The 14480-nt window shown below is 39.6% G+C and overlaps 2 protein-coding genes across 3 annotated transcripts in view; one reads left to right on the top strand and one right to left on the bottom strand.

Moving 5' to 3' along the window:
* Window positions 1-1463, top strand: part of LOC144654487 (CWF19-like protein 2) — a 26031-nt gene extending 24568 nt beyond the window's left edge. The window contains exon 19 of the mRNA XM_078514640.1: window positions 597-1463. Coding sequence (XP_078370766.1) covers window positions 597-926 — 330 coding nt within the window. The 3' untranslated portion in view covers window positions 927-1463. The remainder of the gene's footprint in view (window positions 1-596) is intronic.
* The window catches only part of LOC144654325 (electron transfer flavoprotein-ubiquinone oxidoreductase, mitochondrial-like), a 22101-nt gene extending 7621 nt beyond the window's left edge, over window positions 1-14480 (bottom strand). Inside the window, exons 1-14 of one of the 2 annotated variants that reach the window (XM_078514432.1) lie at window positions 14329-14480; window positions 14151-14255; window positions 13873-14025; window positions 11387-11463; window positions 9420-9501; window positions 8551-8669; window positions 7702-7779; window positions 7155-7301; window positions 5468-5533; window positions 5094-5168; window positions 4642-4692; window positions 4231-4323; window positions 3511-3679; window positions 1517-2918 (exon numbers count right to left, since the gene is read on the bottom strand). In XM_078514432.1, the coding sequence (XP_078370558.1) occupies window positions 2350-2918; window positions 3511-3679; window positions 4231-4323; window positions 4642-4692; window positions 5094-5168; window positions 5468-5533; window positions 7155-7301; window positions 7702-7779; window positions 8551-8669; window positions 9420-9501; window positions 11387-11463; window positions 13873-14025; window positions 14151-14255; window positions 14329-14374 (1830 nt within the window). In that variant the 5' untranslated portion in view covers window positions 14375-14480 and the 3' untranslated portion in view covers window positions 1517-2349. Of the gene's footprint in view, window positions 1-1516; window positions 2919-3510; window positions 3680-4230; window positions 4324-4641; window positions 4693-5093; window positions 5169-5467; window positions 5534-7154; window positions 7302-7701; window positions 7780-8550; window positions 8670-9419; window positions 9502-11386; window positions 11464-13872; window positions 14026-14150; window positions 14256-14328 lie in introns of those variants that run through there. The other variant, XM_078514433.1, reaches the window with a different exon arrangement.

Below are 14480 nucleotides of genomic sequence, written 5' to 3'. Positions count from 1 at the left end.
TTGAACACTCGAGCCGTTGCAAACCATTTTGATGTATTATTATCAAACATGTGAGACAGTGTTTCAAAGGGATATCCAAACACCGAGAAGAGAGTTGAAAATAGGACGCGCGGCGGAGTATTTTTGACGAAACTCGAGGTGTTTGGATAGCCGATGAAACACTGTCTCGAGTGTTTGATATATCTTCTCAATCGAAACACAGAATACAGAGTATGCGGAGAAAAAAATCGTAAAAATCTATGCTAATTTGATGAATTATTAATAAGTTTGAAAAGTGATTTTAAGCGGCCTTCACACGACAAACTATTGGCCAACTCGTGGTGGCAAACTCAAGTTGGTGAGTGTGAACGACGCAACAACGATAAACAAGTTGGCAAACTGTTGGCGACAAATAGAACTTGTCTCTATTCTCAACAACAGTTTGCCAACTGTTGTTGGTCGTTCACACTCACCAACTTGAGTTTGCCAACACGAGTTTTCCAACTTTCGTTTGTCATGTGAAGGCCGCTTTAAGAAACTTGCCAAACGTTGCTACTTGAGACAATTTGTTGTGAAATCATGAATTCAATTTTTATTTCCTTGTCTCATGCGAGCAGAAAGCCATTTTGGAATCGGAGACTGAATGGGCCCAGAACAAGAAGTTGGTAGACACAAGAAAGAAAGGACTGCGGGCAGCTATTCCCAAGGGACTTCCGTACTTTAGTGTCGAGTTCGGATTGGACGGGGGATTTGCACATGTGATCGAGGAGGAAGAACTGTTTCCGCATTATTTTGGCAAAGAAATTCTTGGAGGAATGCTGGACCTCGAGCCGCACCGGTGGAGAAAACCGCGGCGGGAAAACTTTGAGGAACACAAAAGAAAAGTGCTTCGGTTTGCGGATTGGTGGAAGCCTTTTGACTGGACTCAGAGAATAGAAAGGAAGTGAGATGGTTGATCTCGTGAAGAAGAGGGAAATTGAAAGGATACTAAGAGAATGCGGAGATAGCGATGAACCCAAAAGGACAGCGAGCAGCCGCGACAAGGATAGTCACAAGGATTATAGCCGCTTCCAGTGTCATGTGAGGGTCCTGAATGAGGGGGGAGGGGGATAAATTCCATTTCCCAGCTTATTGCTTTCACGAAATTTTCCCAAATCTTATTCCCAATTTAATTGTTTTTTGTTTTTGATTCCCAGTCCCAGATGCCCAAATCCCAGTTCTCATTTTACCCCTTCAGGGCCCTCTTACGTGCATAGCGGCTATCTATCGACATCCATCTTCCGACGTGCTGTTTGAAATGAGCCAATCAAAACCGATGCATGCAGGTGTTTGTTTCATGCAAATGTGCCCACCAGTTCACAAGGTCATGCTAGTGGGCTGTGATTAGTCCGCTTCGGTCCTTCTTATTTGTTTAGCATGTCGAAAGATGGATGTCGAAAAATAGCCGCTGTACATGTAACACTGAAAGCGGGTGTAAGTGATGAAGAGATAGGATAATAGCAGGGAAAGCAAGAAACTTACAAGGGGAGAGACTACGTTACAAGCTGACAAGCAATATTTAATTTTCTTGCATAAGTTACGACGTTATTAAAATCCGTCGTGTTGCCAGTGCACGACATGTAAAAGGCAGTTAAAGCCCTGAGGAAACTTAATTCCACAACAGTGCATAACTACGTATACTTAGGCGAAATTTTTCTTAGTGCTTTCCGAAGAAATCGCGAACTTACACTGTAAAAAGATTCCGTAAATTAAAATATAACCTCTGTCTAAACTAAACGAAGACCGAGCTCTTTTTATATATTATGCAATTAAAATAGGCTGTTCGCTGGGTCTCCTATATGCTCAGAAGATCGTGGAAGGCGCGTGGGACCGAAGTCGACGCGTTCCTCCCACGACTCGCGCGCGCTCCACTCACGATCATCTGCAAGAAAAGAGACACCACGAATAGTCTAACATGAGGCGACTCTCTTGATACATACACATGGTAATACGCATAGTTAAGTATTTCACGGCATGTTGCTTTCTACCGCATAAGACATTAATGAAGGGCTGGTTAATTTCTTGCTACTTTTCAGCGTAGGAAGGAAACCACAATTAAAACACGTAATGGAGAAAACATCGACGCAGGAGATAATGTTTCCTGCGTAGCAGTCCCAATGTTTGTTTTATATGAAAGGATCAACAAATAACTTGAGAACAATGTCAGCTCAGTCAATCACTTGTGCTCTCTTCAGCTCAATCGTCTGTTCTTCTCAGCGAGCTTTTTGTTGCCAAAAGCAGTTACACTTCCACAAAATTTCCGCGCACATAAAATAAAGGCAACTGTAAAATTCTCGAAAAGAAGCGAAAGCAACTTCCATTTCTGCGCCATTACATTCCATTGTAAGCCGGACCCCCTCCCCCCTCGGGTACCACCCAGTTGATATTCTGACTCGGGTCCTTAATGTCACAAGTCTTGCAATGGACACAGTTCTGAGCGTTAATCTGCAGCCTCATACCATCGCCATCCTCCCTAGGGACATACTCATACACCCCCGCGGGGCAAAACCTCTGCTCGGGGCCGTCGTAAATCGCCAGGTTCCTATTGACCGGTACGGAATCATCCCGGAGGGTTAAATGCGCCGGTTGATCTCCCTCGTGATTCGTTCCGCTCAGAGCGACGGAAGAAAGCAAATCGAAGGTTATTTCTCCGTCGGGTTTAGGATACTCGATCGGTTGACATTCTTTGGCGGGTTTTAAGTGCTCCGCGTCAGGTTTGCTGTTTCGTAGTGTCCATGGCTCCTTGCCGCGTAAGATGTAGTAGAAAACGCCCGTGTACAACATGGTGCCATAAAGACCCAAGGGGCTGTGAAAAGAGGGCCTTATATTGCGTACGCTTTGAATCTCTTTCCAGACCCAGCTCTCTCGCAGCCGCGACTCGTAAGATTCAAGGAAAAGACCTAAAACCAGAAAAAAAAAAAGTTGTCTTGGAGATCCTTTTATTTCATCTTTAGCTACCAAACCTACTACTAAATCCCAACTTCGATGAAATGTTCAAAACATTAACTAACAACATACGTTAGCTTGCGTTTAAAAAAACGTGGATTTAGGAGAAGTGGTGCCGCAGAGCCTTCACCCCTGACTCTGTTTAGGACAAAATTCTTTGACTTTGCCACCCTGTTTTGAGACTAGGTCTTTTCTTTTGCAAGACGAAAATTGAGGAAAAATGAAGACGTTCCGTTTCCGTTATAATGTACCAAACGGCATTTCACTGACGTAAATTTTGCTTCTGGCAACACACACATGGCATACTCAACATTAACAGCGAAAAATCGCCAGGCAGTACCCTATTAAAGACACTAAATACAAATTGTATACCCCGTTTAGGACAAAAGACCACGAAAACCATACCCAGTTCAGCGGCACGTCTCTGTTTTGGCCAAATAAAAAAGTGCCCTACGCACAACCTCTCCACCTCCCCGGGTTCGATCGTGCATTACTTTATTCGATTTTAAGACCAGTTTTGTCTGCGGCGTAACTTCCTACCCTCACCCTCAGTAGCAGAAGAGAAATTCTCATCAGTAATAGCTTCAAATGCAGATTCAGCAGCTAGCATCCCAGACTTCATTGCGGTGTGAGTTCCCTTGATTTTCGGTACGTTCATAAATCCAGGACTACAGCCGACAAGAAGTCCGCCAGGAAACGCCAGCTTGGGTATACACTAAATAAACACAAACAACAGCTAGATTTACTTCATCCAATATGCATTGCTGCACTCGATTGTGTGGATTCATGTCGTGAAATTGATCAAGTTGGAGGTGCATTTACATGTCTTATAATTTTATGAAGTCGCGAAACTGTTTGGTTCAGTTCTGGGAAGTAGTATTGTTTCGTCCACTTAAATCTGTTGTTGTTAGAGAGACAAGCACTGAAGCGCATTAAAATCCCCTTAAGTGAGTCTAAATTTTTAGTTGCATTTTATTTATTTATCCATGTAAAAGTTCGCGGGAAATGTATAAATTAATGAAAATATTACTGCACGAAAATCTGCTTTCCTCGAATTTGACAAGTTCTATTGTGTTGTTTGTGTAAAAGAATTTAATATTTCTGACACGAATATTACTGCATGTTATTGATGGAGTTATTGAAAGATCAATCAGGCCCATCGGGGGCGGGGTGGGGGGGGGGGTGGGAGGGGGGAGGCTTAGAAGACAGGATAACTCATGCAGATGGCAGATAACTAGAAATACAGACGACTAGAAACACTCCTACCTGAAAGCCACCCTCGTTTAGTGCCCGGGCACCATAAGCTATTCGTTTGCCTCCTTCAAACGTTGGTTTTACTGATGGGTGTTGTTTGAAACGCTGTAAACACACACAAAATAAAATGAGCAGAACTGTTTCTATATAGAAAATCCATGCGTCACCAAAACCCAGTTCATAAAGTTTCTAACAGTGCATGCATTCGTACATCACACCTGTATCATAGTTCTGCAATAGAAAATGTCCTATGACGAAAAAATGTTTTTGAATTGCATTTAAAACAAAACCGTTTGTGGAAAAGGGCAGGATTTTAGTAATTTTTACTATTCTATTGACACACTTTATCGACCAACAATGAATTGTGTAAAATGATAAAATAGATTAAAATACATTTATTTACAATAACTATAAACAGCTTACTTGGAACTCTTTGAAAGGGTATAAATAGGGATTGCTGTAGTCTAATCCAATCTAAAGAGAGAGAGAGACATGTTACTGGGTATAAACCTGATTGAAGAAACGATGAACCATAAACAATGCAACCCAAACCTTTACTGGAAAATCAGAAAAAAGTAATCATCGTCTGAGCAATATAAGGCAGGTTGCATGAATCATGCTTTTAAAGTTCTCAAAGAAAGAAAATATCTTGATTATAAATAAATGGAGTATTACTAAGCTTACCAATGTTGTCTACCCAGAATCCCATTCGGTCTTATTGTTCATAGTTTATGCTTTTCACAGGGTCAACGTTCCTTCAATTTGGTGTATAAAAACAAAGTTTTGCAAGACTAAAATTACTAAGTCAATAAGACCCAATTTCAATGCTGCAGTGATTGGTTTCAATGCTTGTTCAGTTTTTATCAAGCACTCACCACAAAGCCAACAGCAACTAAAGGAGAATCTTCATTGAGATGGTACAGAAATGAACCGCCATATGTACTCTTATCCTGTGGAATCAAGAAAAAATTAACTCTTAATTATGTACATTCCAAGACAACTGGCGCTCATTTTATAACATTCTTATAAATTTTTGTAGAAATTTTCGCTGTGCTCTACACCACTACTTGGCGATCATTTCATAGCTCTTGCCAGCATCTTGGTGTAGCTTGTTACCATGGTTACCAATTCCCCCTCCCCTTACATGTACCTTGTACAAACAGACACCTCATGAACAGATCTCCAAGCCTGAACCAAAGATTGTCTGGTTTAATTTTAATTACATTTGTAATAAATTGATCAAACCTACCAAAGGCCAGCCAACAGTGTGCTCCACTCGTCCTGGATGATGTTTGTCTGGGGCTACTTCCCAAAGCTATGGCAAAAAAGTACTATTATAGCCTTGATACAGTTGACTGCCCAAAATGCCACCCAAGTATGCACCAATAATTATCTATTTGCTATCTTTTCAAAATTTGGATATGATTTACTGGTCCAAATTATCAAGTTTTTTTGGACAGTTTCACATGGCGTAAAAATAACATTAATTTTATTATATACTGGTAGATGCAAGTGCTTTACTGAAAGATTGACCACTAGTAAGATTCGTATGAAACTACATCCGAGACTGAAGTGGTGTACTTTTGATATCCTTTCCTCACGAGTGAAGACATCAATGACATCATTTCCCACCGTTGCACTTGTGTTGAAAACAATATTTTTCTTATTTACCACAATTATTTGTAAAAATATTGTTTTACCATTTGAAAATAAAATTCATACCTTCATGCCACCAAGTAATATACACTATATAATTTATGATTGCATGCCTTTTCATTTTGGAATTATATTAAATTTATAAACTTCCTCAGGGGTTTTATTCTAATAGACTTATTTGCTTGGGCGTTTTGTTGCCCTATACAGACCATGTAATGATACTTAACAATTATCCTGCGAAATCGCGTGGAATATCGACTGATACTTAGCTGAGGAGGCCGTAGGCCGAGTTGGCTAAAATCAGACGATATTCTGCAAGATTGAGCAGGATAATTGTTTTATTATTCAACAAAATATCAACGAAACACATTTTGCAGATGGAAAAACTGTAATTATGCAGCGCTTTACAAGATTTCGGACAAATCTTCACAACCTACGTATATAGCAGGTTATTATTCAACAGATGCGCGCGCTGTCCATATATGGTCAAAATGTTAACGTTATCTGTCATCCGTACATAACAGATATCCTGCAATATCCGTAGGTTGCGAAGATTCGTCCGAAATCTTGTAAAGCGCTGCATAACTACAGTTTTTCTATCTACGAAATGTGTTTCTTTGACAATTTGTTGAATAATAAAACAATTATCCTGCTCAATCTTGCAGAATATCGTCTGATTTTAGCCAACTCGGCCTACGGCCTCGTCGTCTAAGTATCAGGCGATATTCTGCGCGATTTCGCAGGATAATTGTTAAATGACAGATAACGCTAACATTTTGACCATATATGGGCAGCATGCGCATTTGTTGAATAATAATCTTGAGAATTTTTGCTTTCAAATTTTCAAATAGTCACGTGTATATTAATGAATATATTGGATACAAGGAAAATTCTCTAGAAAACATCATGTGGTTTGTAATGGGATAACAAACCACCCAAGTGAAAAAGGTATATTGTTTCCAAATTAGACAAGAAGTACTTCTAAAACATATTATCAGGGGTGTAGCTAAGAAAACACTAAGCCAGCTCATCAACAAGCCTAACTAGCTTTTATGGCCTTGGCAGCTCTAAACGTTTACTTAAGTCTTTGTTTCCACGTGAAATTTAGCGGGATTTAAGTTCTCTTTCAGCCAGTGAAATTAGCCGGCAGCCGGCCTTTAGTGACATCCCTTTAATTATACAAATCTTTTTGTTCTCTCCATATACAGGGCACTACTAATAATTACAAATTATTCTTGCATGCAATGAATCAATGACTGCTTTAACTATTACTAGATTACCTCTTTGAGCCCAATAGCGTAAGTTTGTGGATCAGAGTTTTCCCGCAGATTAAACTTCTTGTACAGGTTCTTGGCAAGATGGCCATGACACCCCTCACCAAATATGGTCACCTTTGCGTGGAGTTCCATGCCTCGCTCAAATGTGGCCTGTGAAATACGTAAAACAAGTATGGACTTTAGTTGTGTTGCATACAAAATTGCATACAAAATCATGTGATCACCTATACAGACATAGCCTCACACAAAATTACTACAGTAACTGTTATAGTGTGACTTCTCCAACCAAGGCCACCAGACAACATTTTGCGCAAATTGATAAATGAAAACCTTGGACGCTAACATTTGATTTGCGGCAAATTATCAATCTAAGCAAGCTTCACACTACAGAAGCATTTAATTTATGACCTTTAACACTCAAACACTATTAGTAAATATTTTGCAAAGAATTTGCTTGGGTGGAGTAGTTGTACTGTTAATAGTTCAAAGTTTGATAATAAAATCAAAAATAACAAAACCAAGAGTAGCACAGACTAAAATAGTTCAGTACCTTTGGGGAACCATCTTTGTGAATTCCAACATCATTTGTAGCAATACCCTTTATGCTGCCATCTTCATGGTATAACACCTAAAAAAACAACACGTTTGTTTCTTTTTAGTTATGTTCTGGCATACAGTTGAAACATACTTTTGGGTCTAAAATGTTATTTGTAAACATATTTTTTTATATATTTTCAGAGGTTTCAATCCCCCCGTTTCAGCCAGAAACCTCACGTTTTGGGCGATCATTTCCGGCTTCCCATTGTCACTCAATATTCTCCTGTTTTTTTAAACGTACCTCTGGCTAAGAAAGATAGTGATTCCCTTGCTTCACTAGCCATTTAAGCATGATCCTTTGCGTTCATTCGTGTGTGGTTTCCAAAGTCGTTTTGTCCATCGCTGATGTCAAAATGCAGGAAATGGCATTTAAGAGGCCCATATTATCAAATATTTTACGAGGAACATGCCTCCAGACCACCCTAAAGGCTCACTCCTCCTGTGCTAGTGGCCATGAGGCCCTGCCAGGGGGTTCTCGTGTCGCTTGTCTGAATTTAAAAATGTTCCATGTTGCTGTTTTATCGCTCTTTATGTTGTAACTAAATTAAAGAAAAATTGAGCACTTGTCCTTGTCGGAATTTAAGTTTTTCCATAAGGGTTGTCATTTGTTGCGATTTTAATTTAATGAGTTTGTGCTACTTTTTGGGCCATGTTGCTTGTCGCAATTTACCCTGGCAGGGCCTCAACCAAGGCTACGCCGATCAAAGACTCCCTTTTTTTCCTTTCTAAGAGTTGAAATCTCAGTATTATTCCTGTCAAAAAAGAAACAGCAATTACCGGTACACACAATCATGCCACTTACTTCACTAGCTGCGTATCCTGGATATATCTCCACTCCTAAAGCTTCTGCCTGCTCGCCCAGCCAGCGAACAAAGTTCCCAAGACGTACAATGTAGTTGCCATGGTTGTGCATGGGTAACCCTGTTAAAATAAGAACAACGATCTCAATATCAAGAAATGCAGTTGTACTTCAAAAGAAAACCAGAGGATAAGTGTAAGTGATCCTCTTTCAATTTGTTTTGTGAAAATTCAATTTAGTTCCCTGAAAGAGAGAGACCCTGGGAACGAGGTTGAAGAATAATTTGTTTCTGATTGACATGTGCTGAATGCGTTTAAAGGACCTTCCTGTCAGCACGTTTATCGTTTAGCGCATAAATTAATTGCAGTTTGATATCAGAATGGAGTGAGTGAGTGAGTGAGCCAGTGAGGGAAATAAATAGTCATTTTAATACCTTCATTACCATTCGGTAAAAAGGGAAGCCTTGAGCCTTGTGGCCCATACTGCTAGAGCTTATCCTGGTCTCGGTAACATTAAGCAGCTAGGAATATTTTTAATTCCCCCTGAATGGGATGCTAGTCTATCGCAGGGTACCCCCCAGCATTATTTTGCCAGTACCCATTTATACACCTAGGTGGAGAGAGGCACTATGAGAGTAAAGTGACTTGCCCAAGAACATAACACAATGACCCCTGCCAGTGCTTGAGCCAAGACCACTCGATCCGTAGTCTGGCACACTAACCATTAGGCCTCTGCGCCTCCCCTTCAAAGGAACAATGGGCATATTCCAGATCTAACTTGATAGATTTTTCACAATATAGTTATACAATAGTAATAATTTGTTACATTGACATAAAATGCACAATATTTCTTCCTTACTAAGCACATAGTACCTGGTAATATGGGGACAGGAATCCTTCTCTTTTCTGTAAGTATTGCAAATTTGTCCTCTTTCACTGGTGTATCGAGTGGTGCCTAGTAAATTAGAGCAGTAATAAGTGACTGAAGCTTTGGGGGGGGGGGGGGGGAATAAAGAAATAGAAAAACAACAAGAAAATGGCAAAACTTAAAATTGGTTACTCTGTAAATGCACAGATAAACTTTCAAGAAAACATTTTTATATTATAATTTATTGGAAATAAAATTTTCCACTAGTACCACACCCATCTGAGTTAAGTTGGGGACACATGATTTGATTGGCTAGATTTTAAATAACAGTGAAAGCCCTCTAAGAGGGCATGTGGTTACTGTCTGTAGTAAATAAATATAGAACTTACCGGTATTACAATTTATCTAAGCTTCGTGAAAAATCTAATTTGCATAACTTAGCGTATATTTTTCGGCCAAGTAGCGTTGCAGAATTTCGAATATTTTTTTACCTCTGTTGTCCCAAAGATCCTTTTCTGCAAAATATAATGATCTCCTTTTACTCAGAGATGAATTCAGACATTCATTCCAAGCAACAAGCAAGGTTTAGAAAGTAAATATAAATAACATGTCGTGTTGGCCACATTCAAATTTGCGGGGGGGTTGGGTAATAACCTTGTCACGCATTCTACCAAAATTTGTAGCGACCGGACGAAGAATAAATTTTTGGTAATGTTTTTTCGCCATCGTTCCTGAAGAAACGATATTTAAAGGGCAGTATGGGAAAGAGTTTTATGGCTAAAAGTTATTACGTAAATCCTGGTGCCATTTCAGGTAGGCTTTCGTTCTTCCTTCGTGCTTCGGAAAGTGTTACTTTAAAGCAATATCCACGTGCGAAGCATCACGTTCCAACTACGTTGGGCCATATTCATGTGGCAATTATCACATTCCAATTTCATTCGCCCATATGCACGTGCCAAGCATCATGTTCCAACTACTTTCGGCCAGCAGTTCATCAAAGCAGTCGATTGTCGATCGTGGACAGTTCGAAAGCACCATTATTGTTATGATTGTGAAAGTGGCTTTTTTCAATCGGAATCCTCATATTTAACTAAATTCTAACAATTCATCACCATAACTCATATATCCTTCTAAAGAACAGTATTGTAATTGTAAAAAGCCACCTGGAGAACTTTTTTGTTTTTTTGGAAAAAAACACTTTTTTTTTTTTTTTTTTTATTGCGCGGGGGGGGGGGGGGCGGGGGTCTTTTGGGCGCCCCGGGGGTTTAAAAAAACTATTTTTGCGAAAAAAAAAATTTTTTTTTTTTTTATTTTTTTTTTTTTTTTATTTTTTTTTGTTTTTTTCTCCAAAAAAAAAAAAAAAAAAAAAAAAAAAAATATTCGGGTAAAATATTAATACACCGAGGTTCCTTTTTTTAGGGAAAAAAAAAACAAGAAAAAAACAAAAAACGCAAAAAGGGAAAGGACGCAAAATTATTAAAACCAAATTTGAAAAAAGGCAAAAAACGTAACGAAATCGTAACGTTTTGAAAAACCTGTATCGGCCCATCCTTAGAGAACTTGAGAAATCCTCGTGCCGTTTCAGTATGCTCTCCTTCTTAAATGCTTCAGAAAGTCTTAAGTTCATTACACTTACTTACCCAGACCGTAGCATAGAGGTTACCTTGGTAACCACAAAAATGGAGTTTTAACCTCTTGTATAACAAAGGGGTTTCAAAATGTTCAGTTAATTTGATTGGCTCTTCCTTTGTTAAAATCTAGCCAATCAAATCATGTGTCCCCAGAGACACTTGTTTCTTGTGCACAGGCTTCGCCCGCTAAGAAGAGGAACAGGCTGCTCTGGGGATGAGAATAGTTTACAGTCATGTGATAAGTTAGCAATACTGAAACTAAAAATGTTGTAATGCACATGCATGTGGGTTTTTTTTTGCCTCACTCTGTCATCCTTATGACTGTATATTTTTTCCCTTACCCCTCTGTCCTTCCAGTCAGGGATAAGCTCATTTAGAGCTCTTGGTTCAAGGCAAGCTCCAGAGAGAGTGTGTCCACCTTAAAACAAGTTCAAATGGGTACAAAGATTAATTGAGGAATTTTGACAACAGTTTAAGATGAATTTCTGTTACAATAAATGTTTAACTCAATGACTAAAAAATAAGCAGTGTGACAAACCGACTTACACTTTTGTTTGTAGCCATTTTGGTAATTTGACCAAAATGTTTCAAAAGTCAAATGCCCGGGAGATTGCTGAGGGTTGGGAGATTCTAGGAATCGACTGATACAAAATGATCCTGTTTACAGGTTAAAACGCATTATTGACGTGAACCAATTCTTAGGCCCCATTTTCATGGGAAGAGGATGATCCTGGCACTAGGATCATGTTTCTTTCATATCAAATAAAAACCCTAGTGCTAGGATCATTCTTGTACTAGGAGCCCCATATGTTTTCAGATTTCATTTTTCTGAGAAGAGGGGTGATCCTAGCATTAGGGCCAAATGCAACCCTTCACATGTAAACTGAAAGCTGAAAACATTTGGTGCTCAGATGATCCTAGTACTAGGATCATTTTATTTTAAAAGGAGGATAAAAGAGGGTGTCAATGGGGTATAGCTATAGTCAGTAAGCAGCTAAAAAAATGCTCCTTAGTCAGTAAACAGCTAAAAATACGCTACTTAGTCAGTAATCAGCAAAAAAGTCGTTTAGTCAGTTAGTTGACATGATTTTGAGTCCTGTAGACGTTTATAGGGTCTTATAGTGGTTCCCAAGTGCTGTCGCACTTTTTCCAGCTTGCAATGTTCTTGAACTGACATCAAATCAGCTTGAAGAATATTGGTTTTTTACAGATCCAGCCTAACCATTGCCCTAGTTTGTCTTTGATTTCGAATTGTCAAGATGGAAGGAACAGAGCATCACTCTCCTCATCATCATCCTCAGACTAAGTGAGAAAAAGCAAGATAAACTGAAATCAGAGTCAGAGTCATACTCTTCGATAAATTCCTCTTCCTCTCCTTCGGTGACTTCCTCCACATTGCTTTCAAGAGGATTTTGTGGTAGGTTCAGCCCGTATGCCGACATGGGCAATGTGCCAGCTGAAAATTTTGTTGTTTGCTGCCTAACAGTATGCTGTCAAACACACTGTCCATGTTCACTCGCCCATTCCCTCATCTTTGCAAGGTTCACCTTGTCCATGGGCACTGCTGGGGTTGGTGTTAATTTCGCAATAGCAGACAGATCCATTGCGAGCTCTGGAACTGGATAGTAGGATCTCCGGTGGGTGAAGTATTCAACAGTTCAGTTTGTTAGTCGCTTGATAGATTCTCTCATACCCTTTCCAAACTCTCGGCAGTAGTCTAGCAAACTTGGTGCTGGGTGTTCCATCTTCGTAGATGCGTGAAGGTTCTCTACCACCAAAGTCAACAGAGACTGTACGTTGATCGCGTTCGCTGCATCTGGACTCATGAATTCTGATAGTTTTAGAAGACGGCTAATGCTGTTTAACATAAGCTCACAAGATTTTATGGTTTTGCTGGCTACTGTGCCCTCTGGTCCATTGGTGATTCTCATTGAGCTAATCTGCAATTGTACATCTGAGACACATCTTTTGAGGAACCTTGTAACACCCTGCAATAAGACAGGTTTGCGCATCCACAAGGGTGGAATCCATACCTGTCTGGCCTCGCAAATGAATCCAAAGTTACGAAATAGGTCCCCAAGGTGTGTTAGGAATTTAACCGTACCGTCCAAAGCGGGTTACAAGCTTGACAAGAAACATTTCTTTCTTTTTTATTTCACAGTCATCTTTTTATTCCCAAAAATCTTCATTTCTTTTTATCAATTTCTAACTTTTATTGGTCGACTTTGCTTCATATACGCTTAAAAATCACATGCTTTTATACGCTTGTCAGTTAATATTTTGTAATTTATACGCTTACGATAGCGAAAAAAGTACTTTATACGCTAAGCAGTTAACCCCATTGACACCCTCATAAAAGGAGGATGATCAGGGCCATACCCAGTAAAGGGGGGGGGGGGGTGCAGGAGGGACAGTTGCCAACGCCAGGAAAACTAAAAAAATAAGTAAACTAAAGAAAAAAAGGAAACAAAAAAACAACAGTTGCATCCACCAGGAAAATTTGCCCCCACAGACAAAAAATCCCAGGTACGGCCCGGCTCTTTCCATGTTAAAGGCCACCTTCAAGTCTTATAAGCTTTTAAAAAAAGCTTATAAGAGGTGGGAAGGGGGTGTGGGCTGTCACGCAATCACATCCATATTTAGTTACATCAGCTGGATCAACATGTTTCTGTCTCGTGTGAAGTCTCGTGTGAAGTCTACTCTAAAGCTAAAAAGTTCACATTCAAGTTATCTTATATGCGAAGTTTACTGTGTCGCGATTACATAATATAAGCGTAAACGTATAAACGTGTTCATGGGACGGACGGGAGCGAGAAAAGTTTCTCACCAATTTCTGAAGCTTTCTCCACAAGACAAACTCTAATTTCTTTTCCATTTTCTTCTGCAAGTTGTTTCAGTCTGATGGCTGCAGACAAACCAGCTGGTCCCCCGCCAACTATAACCACATCGGCTTCGTCCGAAAATCTTTCCATGTCCACATCTTCAAAACAAAAACACTTTCAAACTTAGCCAAGAAAAGCATCGCACAAACTTCACCAAAAAGTCGCAAAAAAATAAACTCAACAGGAAATAAATCTTGTTAACAATAAAATGTAATGTCTATACCTTTCCATCTTGGGTCTGTTTCTCGTGGTACAATCGTGTAATGTGTTGTGATTTTCGGCACGGATTCACTTGAATACAAGCGGTTATATAAGAGAGGTCGCAAGGCTGAAATCGTAAACAAGTTGCAAGGTTAGATAAAGCGACGAGGGCATAGAAGCGAAAAACGGCAAATACCTACCTCTTTGCGCACTTCTGCCAAGACTCAAGATACGATTATTCCACATGTGTGCCTAACAAAATACTACAAATTCAGCGATGAAGAAAATAGAAAGTTCACTGATGAAAAATATGACAACACGCACTGACTCCAAAGGTCAAACTTCCGCGCGT

This window comes from Oculina patagonica, chromosome 5 (assembly GCF_052425735.1).
Source record: "Oculina patagonica isolate OP01 chromosome 5, crgOcupat, whole genome shotgun sequence".
NCBI classification, from domain to species: domain Eukaryota; kingdom Metazoa; phylum Cnidaria; class Anthozoa; order Scleractinia; family Oculinidae; genus Oculina; species Oculina patagonica.
This window is presented reverse-complemented; position numbering and strand designations above follow the sequence as displayed.